Genomic DNA, 22,943 nt, shown 5'->3' on the forward strand with positions numbered 1-22,943 from the left:
TTATATTTTTGTGTCTCTGTTGAGTGCTACTACCTTTCCGCAGCACAGAACACAAGACCCACCAATTCTTTTCTCAAAAATGTATCTGCCTGGACAGCAGATCTTCTGTGATGTAAAAACAGGAGAACTGGTAGAAAGTGGCCAAGGTACAGCCTCTAAATTCAGCATCTTGGAGTTAGCAGGGGTTAAGGTAATTCAAAATGAGTTGAGGCATTTAACATCTGGGATAGCCAAAGGGTTTAAGACTATTGGGGATCAAGAGAGGGGACCTTTGATAATGTCTTCCATGGGTTGAATCCCTTTAATGTTATTTGAAGACTACAGGTCGAGGTCCACAATTCATTCTTGAGGACTCCAGTAGCTCTACTGTGCCTCTTTGGTTGCAGCTCCTCACAGTAATTGGCATACTTGTGGCCTTTGCTTATACTTAGGTTACAATTCAGAATCAATTCACCTCAGCAAACATTTCCTCAGCACTTACTATGTGCCAGATATTGTGTTAAACATTATGACTGCCACCTGAACTTTGATGGTGCTCATTAATCTTTTCAAACTGAGTGAAGACAGAAGGAGAAAAGAAGAGGAAGGGCAAAGAACAGAAAAAAGGAAAAGGGGATAATTGCAAGTGAAGGCAGAAAACAAATTCAAACTTTTCATCATGTGCTCATAGAGCCTTTCAGTGCTGGCTTCCTTCTTTCTCTGTAGACTTTATCCCTTGTGACCAGTGCATATGCACACAAGCGTGTGCGCGCACACACACATTCACACTCACAACACCACTGAGCTCAGTCAGGCTGAGCATATTTCAGTTTCTCAAGCACACCGTGCTCTCAGTCACCTCCAGACCTTTGAAATAAATCCCTGTTCCTTCTACTTGGAGTTGACTCCTCCACCACTCCCTCCTCTGGGTAACTTCCAGTTCCTCTTCAAATGTTAGCTTACATGCTAGTTCTTCAGAGAAAACCTCTTGACACACTAGACTGGGTTGGCTGCTCCTGCCATGAGCTCCTGTAACAGTGTCTTATGTCCTTACTCATGTCACTCAGCACCTATACTCCTTGGCTGTCTGTCTCCTCTGCTGGATGGTAATTGTGAGAGCAACAAGGGAGATGTGGGTTAGGGGAATTTGTTTGGCTTACACTGACAGCCCAAATGCCAAATACAATTCTCAGCACATAGTAGACCATCAAAAAATGCCTGGTGTACAAGTAAGTGTAGCAAGCGTAGTATCTAACAGGTGATTTTCCAACCCTTTGTCCTCTCCCTTCCTCCCACTTCTTGTAGGCCCCAGTGTCCATTGTTTCTATCTTTATGCATATTCAATATTCAGCTCCCACTCATTAGTGAGGAGATGCAGTATTTGATTTTCTGTTTCTGCATTATTTAGCTGATGGAAGGCTCCAGGTGCATCCATGTTTCTGTAAAAGACATGATTTTGTTCTTTAGGCTGCATAGTGTTCTGTGGTAAATACGTACCACGTTGTCTTTATCTCATCAACTTTTGATGAGCACCTAGGTTGGTTCTATGTCTTTTCTGTTGTGAATAGTGCTGTGATGAACATACAAATCCATGTCTTTTTGGTAGGATGATTTATTTTCTTTTGGATACATACCAAGTAATGGGATTGCTGGGTCAAATGGTAGTTCTATTTTTAGTTCTTTAAGAAGCCTTCAAACTGCTTTCCACAGTGGTTGAATTAATTTATGTTTCCACCAACAGTTTATAAGCATTCCTGTTTTGCACAGCCTCACAAACATCTGTTAATTTTTCACTTTTCAGTAATAGCCATTCTGACAGGCTCAAGATGGTATCTCATGGTGGTTTTGATTTGCATTTCTGTGATGATTTGTGGCATTTAACATTTTTTCATGTCTGTTGGGTGCTTGTATGTTGTATTAGTCTACTTTGCATTGCTATAAAGAAATACCAGTGACTGGGCAAATTATAAAGAAAAGGGGTATTTTGGCTCACTGTTCTGCAGACTATACAAGAAGCATGGCACCAGCATCTGCTCTGGTGAGGCTTCAGGAAGCTTACAATCATGACAGAAGGCTAAGGGAGAACAAGTGTGCCACATGACAAGAGTCACATAAGGAGAGAGGGAAAAGGAGAGAGAGAGAGGGAAGGTGCCAGATTATTTTAAACAACCAGATCTTGTGTGAACTCATTACTGTGGAGAAGGCACCGAGCTCTTCATGAAAGGTCCCCTCCCATGACCCAAACACCTCCCACTAAGCCTCACTTCCAACACTGGGGTTCACATTTCAACATGAGATTTGGAGGGGACAAATATTCGAATCATATGTCTTCTTTTGAGAAGTGTCTACCACTTTTTAATGGGTTTGTTTTCTACTTGCTGATTTAAATTACTTATGGATTCTAGATATTTGAACTTCGTTGGATCCATAGTTTGCAAATATTTTCTCCCATTCTGTAGATTGTCTGTTTGCGCTGTTGATAGTTTATTTTGCTGTGCATAGCTCTTTAGTTTAATTGGGTGCCACTTGTCAGTTTTTGGTTTCATTACAATTGTTTTTAAGGTCTTGGTTATAAATTCTTTGCAAAGGCCAGTGTCCAAAATGGTATTTACTAGTTTTCTCCTAGGATTTTTATAGTTTGAGGTCTTACATTTAAGTTTTTAATCCATCTTGAGTTAATTTTTATATATGGTAATAGGTAAGGATCCAGTTTCATAATTTTGCATATAGAGAGCCAGTTATCCCAGCAGTATTTATTAAGGGTCCTTTTCCCATTGCTTATTTTTGTTGAGTTTGTTGAAATAAGTTGGTTATAGGTGCAGCTTTTTTCTGGGTTCTGTACTCTCCTTCATTGGTCTATGTGTCTGTTTTTGTACCAAAACCATGCTGTTTTGGTCATTGTAGTCTTATAGTATAGTTTGAAGTCACATAATGTGATGTGTTGGCTTTATTCTTTTTGTTTAGGATTGTTTTGGTTATTAGGGCTCTTTTTTGGTTCCATACGAATTTTAGAGTAGTTTTCTCTAATTCTGTAAAAAATGGCATTTGTAATTTGATAAGAATAGCATTAAATCTGTAGATTGCTTTCGGCAGTAATGTTAATTTTTAAATTGAGAATTTTAGATATTTTATGAGTCTTTGTGGGCAATAAATTTAACCACTTTTTACTGAAGAATTTCAAAACTGTGTGCCACTATAGATATTGCTGTTTTATACATAAATGATTACATGTATGTTTTGAATTTTAAAAAAAATAGAACACATCTTTATTTAAGAAATGCATGTGAAATTCCTTATCTTACACTATGACTAATCCCAGTAAAAAAGACATTTACATAATTTCCACCTAAGTTATTGAATCATAAAACAATCCTCTGTTAATAAAAACTTTCATTCTTCTGCTTTCCAATCAGAGTGAAGTACAGAACTTATGGAAAGAAAATTTGATTATTCTGGATACTGCAAAAAAATATGGCTATGAAGTCGTTGACACATTCACTATAACAATGGGGCGTTACAAAGAGTTTCTGCAGGGAAAGTGTGGATGTCATTTCCATGAGGTATTTGTGCTGGCTTTCTGAGTTTTATAGCTTTTGATTTTTTAAATTGTTTGTTGTATCTTTAATTGTATTGTCAGTCTTATTTTGCATGAAACAAAAAACAATGTCAGATGAAGATTAAATGATATGTTCATCATCACTCAGCCAAGGCATATAGTAACCACAACTTTAGCTCTACCAAATGAGATGTTAAAAAATTTATGTTTGTTTAGATACTTCAAAACTAGGACAATTGGTCAATGCAGGCAGGAATATGGGAACCTGGAGAGCACTTATTTTCTCTAACAGACTTCAAGCCTTCCCATCAGAAATTGCATCCAAAAAAAGGTGGCAAAGTTTTTCAGTAGCAGCAGCTTGCAAAGCATGACTGCTTAATGTGCTAAATTAAGGAATAACATTCTTTCATTGCCTAGTCCAATGCATAACAGGAGGACCTGTGTTTTGAGTAGGGTCCCCCCCACCGGAGTGAAAATGATTTTATCTTTAACCTATAAATAGGTTTAAGCTGATAAGGTGATAGCCTAAAACAATTTTATTCTTTTTCCTCCTGTCCTTTTGAACCCTCTGTGGATTACTTCCTCCCTAACCCTTGAGTAAAAATCTTGGTCAGGACCCATAAGTTTAACACCACTTTCAGATAACAAAAAGGTCTCCAATCACCTTCAGGCATAGGAGTATCACATCAGTACTAAAAGTGTCCCATTCTGGGTCATAACTACATAAGTCATTTCCCTCCCCCAGCTTAGATTTCCCTCAGTCTCAAAAGCCCAAATCAGGGGTGAGAAGGTAGGAGACTTACTTGCCATTTCCCCATCTTCATTCTCTACTTTTATTCTTCTACCTTTTTTTTGCATTGATCAGAGTAGAGACAGGATGCTAAGGACAAGAAGAGTCTTACTTGACTAGTACAAGCATAACCCCGTGATGTGCTCTCTGAGTCTAGCATGCTACTTCTTTCTTTTTTGGGTGCTTTTGTGAATTGCCTTGGAGAGCCCCCTCCCCACCAGTGAAACTTTCTGGCTCCAACTTCCTTGATGGCAGTAATACCTCTCCTCCAACTAGATCCCTTTTTTGGCTCTTTGGTATCCAACTGTCCATCACTCTGTTGAGGATCATGTTGCTCCTCCAGGCATCTTTTTGGAAAATATTCAAAATAGCACTAGGCTTGCTATACTTTGAACTATAGAAATAAATACACTTGATCTACAGAAATATTAATGCGTTGTTGCTCTGTTGTTGCTGGAAATACAGTTAGTTCCCAGTGAAGCTTTCTCTCTCACTCTCTCTGCCACTCTAAAGCTGATCTGTAGCCACAGTATATCATACCAGTTCTAATGTTTCCCAAACCCGAAGAGACATGTGTTCGGCTCTCTTGAAGGCTCCTCTCACTTGGCTTAAAGCAAAAATAAAACCACACCCCAATGGGGAAGAGGGCCCCAAAACATTGGAAAGCCCACACAGAAATTCCATCCCTTCCTCTTTGTCTCACAACTCTTTTGGTGAGACAAGGATATGGAAAACTGGATTTTGTCCATACTTTTGCAAGTCTTGCATAGGTTGTCCAGAAATTTCTTGGAATATGAGTTTTCTTGGCTTCTGTTATTTGTTGTAGGTTTCAGGAGATTCAGCTGAAACTGAGATGAAAAGCGCCTCATTTTATCTTTCTATCAGATATTGATTCACTCTTTCTTGCTTGCCTTCTTTTGTAAACCAGGATGCATTTATTAGTGGGTTGACTAGTGAGGTGACAACTAAAGTTTCCTTCTGATTCTGTTTTTCAGCCCTTAGCTGACTGTCAGAATCCATCTTGGTGGGCTGGGTGCGGTAACTCACACCTGTAGTCCCAGGACTTTGGGAGGCCGAGGCAGGTGGATCTCTTGAAGTCAGGAGTTTGAGACCAGCCTGCCAGCATGGTGAAAATACTCTACTACTAAATATACAAAAATTAGCCGGGTGTGGTGGTGTGTGCCTGCAGTCCCAGCTACTGGGGAGACAGAGGCAGGAGAATCACTTGAACCTGGGAAGCAGAGGTTGCAATGAGCTGAGATAGCCACCACTGCACTCCAGCCTAGGTGACAGAGCAAGACTCCATCTCAAAGAGAAAACAAAAACAAAAACAAAAACAAAAAAACTATCTTGGTCCCAAGAGTCTTACAAATACTAAAAACGTTACTGACACTGCAGTAGTTGCTCTGTATGATTTACAGGTGGATTTACATTATCCTTTAATATGACCAAATGGAACTGCATTTCAGAGAAGTGAAAGCCTGCAGCCACAGTACAGAACATGACATTTTAAATTTTGACCTAGCAGCTTGAAGCTGGATCATGCTGTTGTGAACATATTTTAAGCTGTAGGATACTGTGTGTCTACTAATGTCTTCCACGAGAAAATATACAACCTTTAGAATATTTATCCTATTTGCAAAAGTCAAGACTTAGAAATGCAAAGGCAGTAGCCTGGAAGAGAAAGAAGCAAAGATCTTGCAGCTGAGCCAACTCAGGATCACAGCTGGCTAAAAAAGCAAGCCAGTGGTTGCCAAACCCACAGAAAACAGGGCTTTTGAAAGACAGCATATAGATTGATTTTGTTCATCTTTTAGAAAGAATTTTTATTTGTTTATTTATTTATTATTACATAATGTGTCTTCAATTCATATTTTTGTGGAAAGGTGTCCACTTTTCTTTTTTTAGCTTTAGTCCTCTGAAAGCCTAAAGAGGAAAATGTCCTCTAATAATTTCAACATGTCTCCAGTTAAAAACAGAAGATGTCCTTCCCACATGGTTATATGTCTCTCCCACCACAGCATCAACCAGTTCACATTAATAGCCATTGTATTCAGAAACCACAAAGAAGGCTCTTTGAACCATCAGCACTAGAATATTGGCTTATAATTATTACTGATTAAAATTATCGTTAAGTTGCATAGTAACAATGCTTCAAGCATGTCAGGTAAAATCATTTTGCTTATTTGACTTTATAGTTTTTGGGGTGTAATTATCACATGCAACTCGCTTTTTCTTAAGTCTATTTCTGATGTAGGCAGTCTTGATAGCAAGCCATGTAAGTCTCCCCCAAATTATCTTAATTGATTTCAGAGTGGTGTTCTCTATTTTGAAGTTTTAATGTTTAAGCTAAAATAAGCTTCTGGGAGCATTTGCCTTTCCAGTCACAACATAATCTGATATGATCATCTTTCTCAGACTCCCTTCATCATAAAGTCTCTAAATTCATTCATCACTTAGGCAAAATTATTGCTTAACTCTTGAACAGTTTGTACCCCTTGTACCTCAGGAAGTCTCTAGAGCTGACACTGACATCTTATAATCTTTCTAAATCATCACCTAACATCTTAAGAGTGATGTAACAGCAATGTTAGCTTACTACAAGCAATCTAAAAAATCTAAAACTCTTTATAGAGGATGGTTTGCTAATGAATGCAGCAAGCTGGAAAAAAAAGTTGATGACTGGTCTCATGTCTAAAAAGTAAAAGGGCAAAAATTCTGTTGATAATCATTTTTCCCCTTTGTGCTCATCTTATGAGCCTGGCAAATAAAGCTTACCATAAAATATTAGCAAGAGTTGAAAAAAATTGTGTTAGAACCATAACAATTCTGGCTTGGGGGACTTTTATCTTCTGATGTTCAACTAAACTATTCCCACAATAGATTCAAGGATACCTGAGAAGGGTTGGTATAATCATTACAGTAAGATACTGATGTTTTTTCTTTGGTTTGTGGTTAGAATTCTGTCATAGACATAACAAACTTGCTTCAGTGAGCTCTTACCGCCATAGGTGAGATTAAAGGTCTTGAGGTGTTTCCTTCATGTGTCAAGGCACCAAGAGAGAATATGTTGCCACCAAGAATCCATAAACAATTTCCCAACTGGTGTGCATCAATTTTGACTAACATGTTCCTGCTGATTGGAAAAGCAGGTGTTTCTTTTTATGAGTGGAAATGGATTACGTTTTCCCAATGTTTACACAGGATAACAAACAGGATCCAGGTAGCTCTTGCCCAAGAGAAATTTTGGATGGTGCCTTCGGTTATGTGGCAAACACCTACTGTGAACAAGCTAAAACCTGGAAAAAAATACAATAATGTTATCAACACAAACCTGACTGCAGAAGGGAAATATCCACAACCAACTGATATGTTATTATTCATTAGTCTAATAGATTATGCAGACCTTGTATAATATCTTCCATTTTTGGCAAATGTAGCTACAGCTTTTGACTCAGTCAACAAGAAACATCTGGCATCAAACTGCCACTAATACCAGCAGGTTTCCTTTGATTCTGGTATTATAGAAAGAAGAAAAGAAGGGAGTTTTGGTTCTTTGTCAGAGATGGTTTCCCACTATTAATTTATCTTAACCCTATAATCTTTATTATTTAATCTTAATTAAATACACAAAAGATTATTCGGCCTAGAAATAAAGTGTTTTACTTTCTCCTTTAAACTTTACAAGTTTACTATCTAACCACAATTTAAACATTTAAAAAAAGAAACTTTAAATTCATCTGGTTTAAAAAAAAAAAAAACTGAAATAATGACTCTTAGGGAAAAAAAAAAACCCAAAAGATCCAAATTTAACATAGTTAGCTGATATAGAAGAAGCCAGAATTTAACTTTCAGCATGGCTACTTTTAATGAATTAGTATGGAAATTTAATTCAATAGATATAGATATTTTTAAGTATCTACTCTATCTATCATCTATCTATCTATCTATCTAGCATTGTACTACTGCTGTAAAGTGAGTTAGAAGAGCATTTTACAGGACTCCCATAAGTATCTCAAAATCAACACATCCTTAAAGGAAGAATTAATATTTCCTTTAAACTTTCCTCCCCTCTAGTATTCCCTAATTTACTCTATCACACTGCCACTTATAAACTAGAGCCATCTTCGACTTTTGCTTATCTTTCTCCAGTCCCTTCACAACCCCTAACCAGCCAGTTACCAAATCCTGTTTACATGCTATATGTTTTCCACATCTTTCTCCTACACTACATTCCAACTGCCTTGACCTTGTTTATTCTTTTACTAAATCATTCAACATTTATTTTGTGAGTCCAGTTATTGAGCTAAACAGTAGTAATATCAAAATAAATACAATGTACTCTATGCCCTCAGGACATTGCAATCAGGGTCAGGCCTAAAAACCCATATTATGAAACAATACTTTCCATAGCACATCAGATATATGAATAAGATACTGTGAAATACCGAGAAGAGCCACTCAATCTGAGGATTAAGTATTTCTCCTTGAATTACCATCCAAGTTAATTGTTGAAGGATGAACAGGACTTAATCAAGGTAACAGGCTAATGGTGGAAGGAAGGCCATTGCAACCCCAGAGGATAATGTGAACCAAAGTAGCCCTGAAACACCTGATGTTCTCATAATCACAGGCAATCCTGTATATAGTAGAACATAAATCACAAAAGAATTTGGAAAAAGTAGGTGAGGGCAAGATTATGGTAAGAGCTGGATGATCCTGTAGGTGATGAAGACCCACTGAAAGGTTTTCAGGAGAGCAGTGAGATGGTCATGGTTTTGTTTCAAACAGTTAAGACTAGTAACAGTGAGCAAGGAAAATTTGAAGAAGACCAAGTTAGAGAAGTTAGGGGATTTTTTTCCAGAAGTCAGGTGACAGATGGTAAAGTTCCATCCAAACCAGGACAGAGACAGCAAGTATAAGACAGATGTGGACAAAAGCAAGCCTGGTTTTAAAAAAATGGTATCTGTAGATCTTATTTGTGGCATGCGGGAGTGGGAAGAATCAAAGATGACTCCTAACTTGAGTGATGGATTAGGGAGCAAAACTGGCAATTGAGAGAGAGAATGACTGAAAAGGCACCATCTTAGGAAAAGATGATGAGTTCAATTTTGAACATGTTGTGTTTGAGTTGCCTGTAGGACATCCAGGTGGAGATCTTCAATGGGCAGTTGGATATACAAATATGACACTGGAGGGACCGGTAGGGATGAGAGAGAGCACAGGGAATCATCAGAAAATAGGTCGTAGTTGAAACCATGAATATAGATCATCCACAGAGCCCAGACTCATTGACATCCTGTGTGAACTGCAGAGTTTTGGTAGAGGTGCAAGTGTATTCCGTGTGGCAGAGAAGATGGCAAGTGGTGACGGCTGCATTGCCTGCATGTCATCGACAACCCACCTCTTCTTTCCCACCCTAATCCATTGCGCGATCTCTCAAGGGCTGTAGGCACTTAGCCCTGAATCCTCCTCTGAGCCGGCTTTGCCTCCTGCTGTTCCCACTGAGTGAATTAAATAAGTCTTTGCCCTGTGCCCACTGTATGTGTGAAGTCATGCAGGTTACGTTTTTAACTTCCAAAGAAAGAAAAAAGAAAAGAAAATAGATCATCCAGAGAAAGTGAGTAGAGTGGCTGAGAAAGAAACTCCTGGAAACATCAATATTTAAGCAAAGTCTGGAGAAATAGGAGCATTTGAACTTAGAATATAAACTAATAGCAGGAAAACTCTAGTAGAAGGTGATGCCATGGAAAGCCACAGAGTAACCATTTGTGAAAAGGAGAGATAGAGACAGGGTCAGTGTTGTTAAATGTAATAGATCTATGAAGGTGAGGATTTCAAAATATTATTTTTGGCATGAAACAGGGGAGTCTTTTCGGATCATCTTAAGAGTGGTTTCAGTAAAATGTTGGGGAAAGAATTAGACTAGACTACATCGAAGAGGTATAGGAAGGTATAGAAAGGGGGATGATAACAGCTTTCAATAAATTAAAATAAGAAAGGGATAAAGATATTGGATTTCAAGGAGGAAAGACTGGCACGTTTTTAAACAGAGGGGAAAGAATCAATACCAAGAGATAGAATAAAAATACAGGACAGAGAAGGACAGTTGGAGAAAGGCCCCTGAGGAGCAGGTCGAGGATTCAGGTACACAGTGTGTGGGGTGGCAAATGAACAAGATGGGGAGGAGGGTCTCTCCTTCCCTATCATTTCTTTGCCCTCAGCTATTGCAATACTTTTATCTCAGAGCCTCCAGTGTCAACTACTTGAATCCATCCTTCTTACCCCCCACCAGGAGAATGTTCCTATATTTCAAATTTGGTGTTGTCATTTAAAAATCTTTCAATGGCCCTGTACTGAAGATGAGTCACAGATTCCTACACTCCTTTTTAGAAACGTGGTTTCAAACAGTTCTTTTTGTGTAAAATGATCAGTGCTCATTCAATCATCTGTAAGTGAATTCTACCCTCTGCTACTAGCTGATTAGATTAGAGATCAATGCCCAGTGAGAATGAATTCATTGGTCATGAGGGAGCCCAGCCTTTTCTGAGATGACTTGGTACAAAATCCTGTTTCAGAGGCAGTACCCTATATTGAATGGTGATAACACCGATTAAATCAGGGTCTCTCTCTTAAGAAGGATAATTAAATGGAGGGTCAACAAACAGTGAAAGTAACTTACGTTGAACTGCTATTATGACTCCATAAGGCAGCTATACTACCCAGCCTTTGCGATACTGAAACCTAGAATGTCAGTGTGGCTAAAAAAAAGATGTTGTCCCGTAAACTCTTTCGTGTTCTTTGCAATAAACCCCCATGTCAGGGAGTTTATTACTAGCCTTTAAGAACCAAGCTAAGTTAGAGTTTGAACTATTTTGATTAGCATTTCCTATATTAAGGTTTAATGTTCTAATTTGGTGAAAACAGGTTTTGTGGTTTGAGAAATACTGAATATGCCTCCACCTTATGGGTTCTCAGATAATAATATTAGTATATTAAATAATCCCAAAAGCCCTTACACTAAAGAAGCTGGTTAGCTTAGTGTGACCCAGTTTTTCCCCTGCATTTTTGACCACAGAATGACTTTTTCTTTTTTTTTATCACAACTATTAACACCCCACTAAACACACTTTGAGAAAATTGGCATGAGGATAAGGTCTAAAAAATCATGCATGAAGTACAGACTAAATGAGGCAGATTGACCACAAGCATTTATCTTCTCTTCCACTTGAAACCCCAAGAAAAATACTTTAAAGACATAAAGCTACTCACTTACTCCTCATCCCCCACCACAAAGAAAAAACAGAATAAGAAATAACTCATAACAGACAAGAAATCTGAATTCATTTGAATTCATTCTATGAAGTTTGACTTAGCAGGCAAAATAAGGTACAACTGAAAGTGCCTAGAGAAGAGAAATAGCAGGTGTGAGTGAGGCATACTTTCTGCTCAGATCCTATGCTGAAATATTTAAGGCTGAGACACGGATCAGAAAACAATTGGCTAAAAGTCTATGTACAAAATTGGTAGACCCCTGGGTTCCTCACCCCAGCCCATACAGTTGGAAATCTGTATCATCACATACAATATATTTTTAAATGGAACTGCAGAAAGTCAGGACTCAGAAACACAGGTATAGTAAAGAATAAATTAATCTATAGGCTGAAAACAGAAAGATGAAGGTAAAGTTGGTGTGTGAAGGGAGGAGCCCTGAACTTTTCCCTAGACCTCCTAGCATTCCACAGTCAGGCATAGGGTCCCTCAGACAGGAGGTTGGAGAGCTCTTCTGACAAGAAACGGAATGACCCACCAGAAGATCTTCTTTGAAAAGGCCAGAGTAGTGCTGAGCAAATTCCTACAGTGAAGTGAGCAATTGGAAATGTTAGTCCCCACACAAATTGCCTAACATTTAATGCCTTAATCTTAAATAAAGTATTTAAGTTCAAGAGCGTTAGATGGAAACAAATACCATGTGTTAAAGTCCAATAGATTCCAAGAGCCAAGATGCACATCTAAATAGAGCAAAAGAGGAATTAGCTTATAACAAGACTAATATAGGTCATTCCAATAGTGTAAAAATTCAGCAACATAGATATTCAGCCACTTGGGAAATTGAGTTTTAAGACAGGGGAATTTAGTGTCTGGGGAACTGCATGAGAGTGTAAGATAGAACCAACAGTTTAATATTAAATTGGTAAACTTCTGGTCTGGAGCTCCTTACCATCGGTCTCCGCACCACAGAGCAGAATTTGTTGCCAGAGCCAATGCTCAGCTTTATCCAAAGGCAGGAGTTACAAAGGCTCAGCTGTCAGAAGAAGAAGGGCTGGGGATTAGAGCAAGGGTGGGAGGCAGACAATATGCTGACTGCAAATCTGGAAACACCAAAACAAAACAAAACAAAACAAAACTCATGCCTAAAGAAAATTTTAGTCTTGCCCCCTAATCTCCAGCATCTTTGACAGATTCAGAAGTTGGATTCCCTTCAATCAAAACAGTTTATTTCATGTGGCCATAATTAAATATTTGGGGGCTAAGGAATGAAATGAAAGAATTCCCTATTATCTGTAAAAATTGCATGATGTCTTGAAGTGAGATTATAAGTTATAAGGACTCACTTCTAGCTATTGTTTGTCATGTCATTTTTATTCCACTTTTGTGAATTCTTAGACTACTTTTTCAGCTGGTCATGATTTGATGACTGGATCTTGGATTAAATGCCATCTGCAGAATGACTACATCCAACAAAAAGTACTTCAACAGTATACATTTATCTTAAGACTAGCACATTTGCCTGACCAATCTCATGTTTTCCAGCCTCAGACAGCCATTACCCTGCCTCCTTTTCAGACCCCATCCATGATCATGAAACATATTTGTAATCAGAACATCCTCTAATCCAGTATAGGACAATTTTGGAACACTTGCACCATGAAAATTGTTTTCTATTTTATTCTGTGGATCTGGAACCACATCAGAAGTTCTTTGTGGGTTATTCAGGTCAAGATCAATTTTAAGAAAGGTATTTGTTTGTAATCTGCCTGACACCTTTCCAGTTCACCAAGCCTTCCCTTTTGTACTGGCTTTTTGGAAATTCAAAGTTATTTTTAGATGCAGCAGTTAATTGACATGGCAGTACACACGTTCTGATGACGGTTTATGTGAAATCAATTTTGAGTGTTGAAGTTACCGACATTTAATAGTAAACATTGCAACGTTAAGTTTTGTTTCATAATTAGGACAATTTTTTGTTTGTTTGGGAAGTCTTATAATTCCCGTAGGCCAAATCCAGTCAAGTTGAATTGTGGCCATTTTTATGCCTTCTGAAATCTCTCTGTACCCACGTTTTTAATGGCGTGGAGCTGTGGAAGTATCTATAATTATAAACTGGCAGATCACTTACCGTATAAGGAATCTATAAAAAAGTAAAAGTTACATCTACACTCCACAGCACAGAATTTCAATTCTTGCTACACTGAGTCACAGAAAAGTGATCATTTACATAGTCTATAAGATCTTATACTTTAAAAACTCTATTTTAGCTCCAAAATTGTTTTCCTAAATTTCTATAGTCAGTATATTTAAAATATTTGTCTTTGAAACACTGTAATCTTTACTTGAAAATCTTACATGTAACTTAATCAAATGTGAACATTGCTGTGAGAAAAACAATTTTTATTATAAGACTTATGGAACAATGCTGATCTAACAGATTATCACACGGCATGGAGATAAATTGTCCTTCACCATCTCTTCCTACTTTTAAACGTACTTCAATGTAGCAAATTCACAAAAAGAAAATAAACACAAAAGAGGAGTTACTTCAGATTAAACTGGAAAAATAAAAATTATCCTTTAACACTCATGTTTAACATAATGCAAACATTTGCCAAATCACACATGTATGTATTATTAACTATATGTAGTAGTTCCTTTCCCCTTAGATATACATGTCTGTTTTTCAGTGGTTAAGTCATCTGCACCCAAATGTAGAGAAGCATTTGGATGTATCAAACCATTAGAATTTGTTTCTGATTAAGGTAACCACTGTATACAAACATCTGAGGCCTTTTGTCTCTGTGTCAAGGTCTAAATCTTTCACTGATGTTTTCTAATGGCTCATTTTGTTGTTTACTATTATTATTATGCCTCAAAGGTAACCTAACATGTGCATTACAAGCAGCTTTCTTTCAAAGTCACATTCCAGTTGACACTTTAGTTGGATTTTAATAACCCCAAATGGCTCTCTGATTTTGGAAAGGACCCAAATGGGCACATTTCCACACATGAGATCAAAGGAAAGGAGCAATTTGCTCCTTACTATACAGGTATCAAACATCTTTCACTGGCATAACATTTCCAAGCCTTAAAAATGCAGCTAACTCCTTTTTCTTTACTTTAGAGCCTATAAGAGTAAGTAAAATAAGGTAATATTTTGAAACTCAGGGACTCAGCAACAGCAGTTTGACAGCAATGCTGGACACTGAGTTTTACACACACGTTCAAAGGAATAATAGCTGTGTGAACAGATGATCATGCCCACCATAAATTAGCACTAAGTCTTTTGAATGTACTAAGGAACTATTCATAACACGGAAACAACATGGTGCCTGACCTTGGGGAGCTAGTCTCAGACAATGTCTTTGAAGTCACTTCATTCTTGTTCTTACTTCAAGTATCTTAGACATGTGTCTTTATATAGTCCCCTTGAGGGTAGGGAGCATATCTGAATTACTCCATGTGTTTCCTGACGCAGACAACTCTGAAGATTGAAGGATGGATATTATATGGAAAAAACAAAGCATTAAATTGTAATTCTACAAGATACAGAATCATTTTGTTTCTCTTCTACTTTTTCATTACAAAAGGATTCCATGAATTCGTTTTCACTATAACAATTAAAAATAAGTATATAAAATAAAAACAAAAACTCCTCTCTTCTACATTAGAGACTCAATTAGCCCTTTGGTACATAGTTCTGTTTTAAATCTACATTCTTGATTTTAATCGCATGCCATTAAAAGTATTAGGACCACATTTATGGCCACTGGATTTATATGAGATTGGGCTTCATATAGAACTACTTTATTTCACCATAAACACTTTAGGGAATAGTAGTTTAAACCTCATTTTAATCTGCAATGTGAATTTTTCATTCTTCTATCTCAGTATTGAATTCTCCTTGTACTCAGCTTTTAATTTATATCTTGCCTTCAAGTTCTAGAAAGCTATCTACAAAGGAATTTGTGCCCTTCATCTAGACAAGAACACAATAATGTAAGACAAAATATACTTGCAAGTTTAACTAAAATGTATTGAGCATGCAATGCATTCCAGCTCCTGTGCTAAGCTCTATGTGTTTAGATTTCTAGTCACTAAGAGTGGGGAAGAGAGACATACAGACACCTTAAATACAACATACATGACCCTCTTTACCCGGACTCTGTTCCTCATCTGCTTATGTTGGAACTTTAACTTTAACTCTGTGTAAATATTATAGGTCCTCCCAAACAGGAGCTCTGGGACAAGCCCACTCCCATGGGCTCAGAGCTGTTCCAGCACACACTGCCACGTCTGATTTCTTGTTGCCTGTCTAAGAGCACACATGCTGCAGCCATCCCAGGCACTAACCATGGTAACTATCTCCCATGGCTCTGCCTGATACATGCCCTCATAGTCCCAAATCTGCACAATTGTCTGTGCAGAGCCTTACTTTGTCCCTTTGTGTATTCTCAGTTGGTGGGTTTCCAAAGCCTGGACTCCAATGAGTTATACTGTTTAGTGAAACACATTTTTCAGCATTTACTTATAGTTGCTCACAGTATCATAGAACTCAGTTAATCTCACTGTATTAGTCTGTTCTCATGCTGCTATAAGCACATACCCGAGACTGGGTAATTTATAAAGGAAAGAGGTTTAATTGACGCACAGTTCAGCATGGCTGAGGAAGACTCAAGAAACTTACAACTCTGGCAAAAGGGGAAGCAAACACATCCTTCTTTACATGGTGACTGCAAAGAGAAGTACAGAGTGAAGTGAGGGAAAAGTCCCTTATAAAAGCATCAGATCTTATGAGAACTCGTTCACTATCATCAGAACATCATGGAGATAACCATTATTAATACCTCCCACCAGGTCCCTCTCGTAACACATGGGGATTATGGGAACTAAAACTCAAGCTGAGATTTGGGTGGGGACACAGCCAAACCATATCATTCTGCCCCTGGCCCCTCTCCAAATCTCATGTCCTCACATTTCAAAACACAACCATGCCTTTCCAACAGTCCCCCAAAGTCTTAGCTAATTCTAGCATTAACCCAAAAGTCGAAGTCTGAAGTCTCATCTGAGACAAGGTAAGTCTCTTCCACCGATGAGCCTGCAAAACCAAAAGCAAGTTAGTTACTACCTAGATAAAATGGGGGTACAGACATTGGGTAAATACACCCATTCCAAAGGGAAAGAAATTGGCCAAAATAAAGGGGCTAGAGGCCCCATTCAAATCCAAAATCCAGTGGGGCAATCATTAAACCTTAAAGTTACAAAATGATCTCCTTTCACTCCAGGTCTCACATTCAAGTCATGCTGATGCAAGAGGTGGTCTCCCACAGCCTTGGGCAGCTCCCCTGTGGCTTCGCAGGGTACAGCCTCCCTCCCAGCTGCTTTCACAGAATGGCATTGGGTACCTGTGGCTTTTCTAGGCATACAGTGCAAGCTGTTGGTGGATCTACCATTCTGGGGTTTGGAGGACAGTGCCCCTCTTCTCACAGCTTCATTCAGCAGTGCCCCAGTGGGAACTCTGTGTGGGGGCTCTGACCCCACATTTCCCTTCTGCACTGTCCTAGCAGAGGTTCTCCGTGAAGCTTCTGCCCCTGCAGCAAACTTCTGCTTGAACATCCAGGCGTTTGCATACATCCTCTGAAATCTAGGTGGAGGTTCCCAAACCTAAATTCTAGTCTTCGGCACACCTGCAGGCCCAACACCATTTGGAAGCTGCCAAGGCTTGGGGCTTGCACTCTCTAAAGTAATTGCCTTAGCAGTATATTTGCCTCTTTTGGCCACAGCTGGAGCTGAAGCAGCTGGAACACAGGGCACTATGTCCTGAGGCTGCACAGAGCATGGGGCCTTAGGCCTGACCCACTAAATCATTTTTCCCTCCTAGTCCTCCAGACCTGTGATGGGAGGGATTGACATGAAGGTCTCTGACATGCCCTGGAGACATTTTCCCCATTGTCTTGGTGATTAACACCTGGCTCCTCGTTACTTACTCAAATTTCTGCAGCTGGCTTAAATTTATCCCCTAAAATGTGTTTTTCTTTTCTGTCACATCATCATCAGCTGCAAATTGTCTCAACTTTTAAGCTCTGCTTCCTCTTGAACACTTGCTGGCTAGAAATTTCTTCTGCCAGATACCCTAAATCATCTTTCTCAAATTCAAAGTTCCACAGATCTCTAGGGCAGGGGCAAAATGCCACCAGTCTCTTTGCTAAAGTATAACAAGAGCCACCTTTGCTCCAGTTCCCAACGAGTTCCTCATCTCCCTCAGACCACCTCAGCTCAGACTTTATCGTCCATATCACTGTCAGCGTTTTGGTCAAAGCCATTCAACAAGTCTCTAGGAAGTTCCAAACTTTCCCACATCTTTGTCTTCTGAGCCCTCCAAGTCTCTAGGAAGTTCCAAACATTTTCCTGTCTTCTTCTGAGCCCTCCAAACTGTTCCAACCTCTGCCTGTTAGCCAGTTCCAAGATTACTTTCACATTTTGGGTATCTTTACAGCAGTCCCCCACTACTAGGTACCAATTTACTATAATAGTCTGTTCTCACACTGCTATGAGGACATATGTGAGACTGGGTAATTTATAAAGGAAAGAGATTTAATTGACTCACAGTTCAGCATGGCTGGGGAAGCCTCAGGAAACTTATAATCATAGTGGAAAGGAAGCAAACATGTCTTTCTTCACATGGTGGCAGCAAGGAGAAGTGCAGGGTGAAGTGGGGGAAAGCTCCTCATAAAACCATCATATCTCCTGAGAACTCACTCACTATTGTGATAACAGCGTGGAGGTAACTGTCCCTATGATTCAGTTTCCTCCCACCAGGTCCCTCTCATGACATGTGGGGATTACAGGAACTACAATTCATTATGAGATTTGGGTGGGGCATGGCCAAATCATATCACTCATCTTTGTAGAGGTGAGACATGCCAAGTTGCATCTGAAATTAAGTAGAAGACACAGCCTCAAGGTTCTTTCCCCAGGGTTTCCTCAGTCTCATAAATAAGCCTGGCAGGAATGCCTTGCCTGTCAGTGCATTACACAGGCCCATGTATTACTGAATCCCTCAGTCCAAACCTGGGATCCTCCTAGAAGACACACTACTTTTCCACTAGCATGCTTTCTCCTACCCCTGGGAGATTCTGAAGGATTATAAGGTTAATGGCTGATCAAATTTGATTTTTAAAAATCCAGTTAATATCTAGGATGGTAACAGGATTACACATGTGCTCAAGAAGTTGGTGGATGGCAGCACTGGAGAGATGTTAGAACAAGTTATCACTGGATAACATGAGTCCCCAAATAACAGGAATAAAGGCTGCAGATGGAAAAGTGGTGTCCTTGAAGTAGCAGTAGATGTTCAGAGAAAATTAACTACACCTGGTGTATTAGTCCATTTTCATACTGCTATAAAGGGCCTCCTGAGACTGCATAATTTATAAAGGAAAGAGGTTTAATTGACTCACAGTTCAGCATAGCTGAACTGTTGGGAGGGCTCAGAAGAAGATGGGAAAATGTTTGGAACTTCCTAGAGACTTGGAGGGCTCAGAAACTTGGAAGCCTCAGGAAACTTATGATCGTGGCAGAAGGCAAAGGGGAAGCAGGCCCCTTCTTCACAAGGTGGCAGGAAGGAGAAGTGCCAAGTGAAGGAGGAAGAGCCCCTTATGAAATTATTAAATCCCATGTGAACTCACTCACTATTATGAAAACAGCATGGAGGAAACCACCTCCCCGATTCAATTACCTCTACCTGGTCTCTCCCTTGACACATGGGGATTATGGAGATTACAATTCAAGATGAGATTTGAGTGGGGACACAAAGCCTAACCATATCATCTGGGATTTAAAGATCATTAACCATGGTAGGACAAGTAGCACCACCATCAGTGCCACCCTTTTATACCCTCTACCTTCTGCTGCCACACACACACAGACACACACACACATTCACACACACATACACAAGAGGGTTGTGGTGTCTTCCTGGAGAAGCAACACTTAAATTTTGGCAAGGAAACCTTCAGTGACAATGGTGACTCTCTAAGAGACTTTATTTACCATGGAAAAGAGGTTTCCAAAGGAAAACTGAGAGGTGTAACAGCCAGGGAAGGCATCAGAAACCAGAGAAGAAGCACCAAGTTTGTGACCACTAGCACTCCTTCAGTCAGCTGATGGTAGATTCAAATCATAATGAGTCATGCTTGTAGACTCTATTCATAGTGATTAATGAATACCTGGCATTGAAAGTCTCCTCTTATCACTTTTTTTTCCTTTCAGATGGTCTTAACTATTTTCCTACATTTATTCTTTAAGATGTATTTTAGAATTTTTTTTTCATGTTTTCCCCAAATTCTTCTGTGATTACAATTGGAATAGCATTTTAATTAACTTGGGAAGATTTGACATGACATGTCTGCATTTGTTCATGTGCTTTTTAATGACTCATTAAACTTTTGATATATTTTTCACCTGCATCCTATATATCATTGTTGAATTTAGTGAAGTTGTTTCAGTATTGTAATGGGATCTTTCTTCTAATATATTTCTTACTAATTATTTATAGACTACAGAAAAGTTATACAATTTTCAAATGTTAACTTTATAATATCTAATTATTTTTCAGTATATTCCTTGGATTTTCAGGGTAAACAATCATACAGTTACATATAATTGGTAATTATCTGTAATGAAATATTTCATAATATTGAAACATTTTGCATTCCTGAAATAAATTGTATGGGCTAGTGATGCAGCATAAAATACTGTCAGATGTTTTTAATGCTCCTGGATTCAATTCACAATGGCAAAGGAATTTTTACAAATCAAAATTGAACTAATTCTTTATAGTATCAGGATGCTAATGACTTAACAAAGGGATTAGGAAACATCATCTTTGATTATTTTCTACAAAATAGTTTCCAAGGGAAACCAAGTGAATTAAGTGTTGGGCCAGTCACTGGCCTGGGCATGAAAAGTTCTATCTTGAAGAACATATGGGAGCACTGGCCCTGTAGAAGGCATTAGCCTGGTCCTCAGAAGCTACAAGAGGCCCTATCATCCTGATTTCCTTTCTCAGACATCAATTTAGTGATCTCTAAAAATAGAAATATCAACCTTCCCATCGAGATTTGTCAAAATACTGACACTACTCCCAAATGGAAGCCATATGCTTCAGCAGATACACTGGAGATCTATATTTTTGTATATCCCGTTTATGGATCACATTTAAGATTGTTGTAAGCATCTACACCAGCATTATCCAATGTTTGTAATGCAGCTTTAAATTCAACCCTAAAATCACACGAATATTAAAATAATGTTTAAAGAACTATAACCTTTTTCACTGGGATGGACCCATTTCTACTTTGCATGTAATTAGTATGCAGACCATCAGGCACTTGCAAAAGCCGGAACTCTAGATAAAATCGTATAAACAAAATTAACCTTATTTTGGCTTCAGAACATTGGAAAAATATTATTTCAAGATCGAATGTGATATTTATGCTTAAATGTTTTCTTAAATAAACTTCCTGAAGACTGTTCACTAATCTTGCTGTGAGTACAAACCTCCTCTAAAATTGACAAAACTTTCAGGAAAACATTGATGTACCTCTCCTGCCTATCATATTTAGAGTTACCATATAACCAAATAAGGGTGGAAAGAGCTGTACACAGTAGAAACTTTTGACCCCAGGACCTAGAATATTAATCAGTGGTTGACTGCAAATTGAGCTCTAAATTACAATCCACAGGGATTCCTCACTACAACCTCCTGATTTCACTGGATTTCTTAAGAGTTACCTGATTTGAGGGCCTGATCAAGACAAAGCCAAACCTTCCATAGCTACAGGAAAACATCTCTTTGTGGTCAGCAGAGTATAACTGGTTTTAAAACATATTATTGTTTCATTTTTTTCTTCAAATGTGAATAGTTTCACAATTTTATCATTACAAAATAATGCACATTCATTGTATTATACTAAAAGAAAAAAATCAAGCCAAAAGTTACAAGAATACGTTAAAAATGTCCTATAATTCCTCTACCAAAAGGTCACTACTGTTAATATTTTGGTATAGATCTTTACATATTTCCTATTCAAATAACTTTCAAGAAATGGTTCAAGTTCATTTGCAATGTAACTAAAACTATTTCTCTTCCAAATAGATATCATGGGATTTCTTAAAAAATATTCAATTTTGTTTACATGGAACCATTTTCATTGCAATACCTTATATGAGATGAAAAAATATGTACCTAAATTATTATGTATAACTCAAAACAATTTTTTAAAAACTGCATAAGCTAGAATTACTTTCATTAGTCATTGATACTAGTTTATATGTCCAAATAGTGACAGAAAAAGTATGTTATAATTACATTAAAGTGATGAAATTCATAATTTGTTATTATTTTATTTTATTTTTATTATACTTTTAAGTTCTGGGATACATATGCAGAACTTGCAAGTTTGTTACATAGGTATACATGTGCCTTGGTGGTTTGCTGCACCCATTAACCCATCATCTACATTAGGTATTTCTCCTAATGCTATCCCTCCACTTCCCCCCAAACTCCTGACAGGCCCCAGTGTGTGATGCTCCCCTCCCTGCGCCCATATGTTCTCATTGTTCAGCTCCCACTTATGAGTGAGAGCATGAGGTGTTTGGTTTTCTGTTCCTGTGTTAGTTTGCTGAGAATGATGGTTGCCAGCTTCATCCATGTTGCTGCAAAGCACATGAAACTCATTCTTTTTTATGGCTGCATAGTATTCCATGGTGTATATGTGCCACATTTTCCTTATCCAGTCTAACATTGATGGGCCTTTTGGTTGGTTCCAAGTCTTTGCTATTGTGAATAGTGGTGCAATAAACATATGTGTGCATGTATCTTTTTTTTTTTTGAGACAGAGTCTCGCTTAGTCGCCCAGGCTGGAGTGCAGTGGCGCGATCTCGGCTCACTGCAAGCTCCGCCTCCCGGGTTCATGCCATTCTCCTGCCTCAGCCTCCCGAGTAGCTGGGACTACAGGCGCCCGCCGCCTCGCCCGGCTAATTTTTTGCATTTTTAGTAGAGACGGAGTTTCACCGTGTTAGCCAGGATGGTCTCGATCTCCTGACCTCGGGATCCGCCCGCCTCGGCCTCCCAAAGTGCTGGGATTACAGGCGTGAGCCACCGCGCCCGGCCGTGTGCATGTATCTTTATAGTAGAATGATTTATAATCCTTTGGGTATATACTCAGTAATGAGATTACTAGGTCAAATGGTATTTCTAGTTCTAGTTCCTTGAGGAATCACCTCACTGTCTTCCACAATGGTTGAAATAATTTACACTCCCACCAACAGAGTAAAAGT

General features: G+C 38.6%; 1 protein-coding gene across 2 annotated transcripts in view; it reads left to right on the top strand.

Moving 5' to 3' along the window:
- The window catches only part of CPED1 (cadherin like and PC-esterase domain containing 1), a 310,570-nt gene that overhangs the window by 277,561 nt on the left and 10,066 nt on the right, over nt 1-22,943 (top strand). For both annotated transcript variants that reach the window (XM_025380614.1, XM_025380615.1), the window contains exon 22: nt 3,393-3,539. In XM_025380614.1, the coding sequence (XP_025236399.1) occupies nt 3,393-3,539 (147 nt within the window). The remainder of the gene's footprint in view (nt 1-3,392; nt 3,540-22,943) is intronic.

Source organism: Theropithecus gelada, chromosome 3 (assembly GCF_003255815.1).
Source record: "Theropithecus gelada isolate Dixy chromosome 3, Tgel_1.0, whole genome shotgun sequence".
Classification (NCBI taxonomy): Eukaryota; Metazoa; Chordata; class Mammalia; order Primates; family Cercopithecidae; genus Theropithecus; species Theropithecus gelada.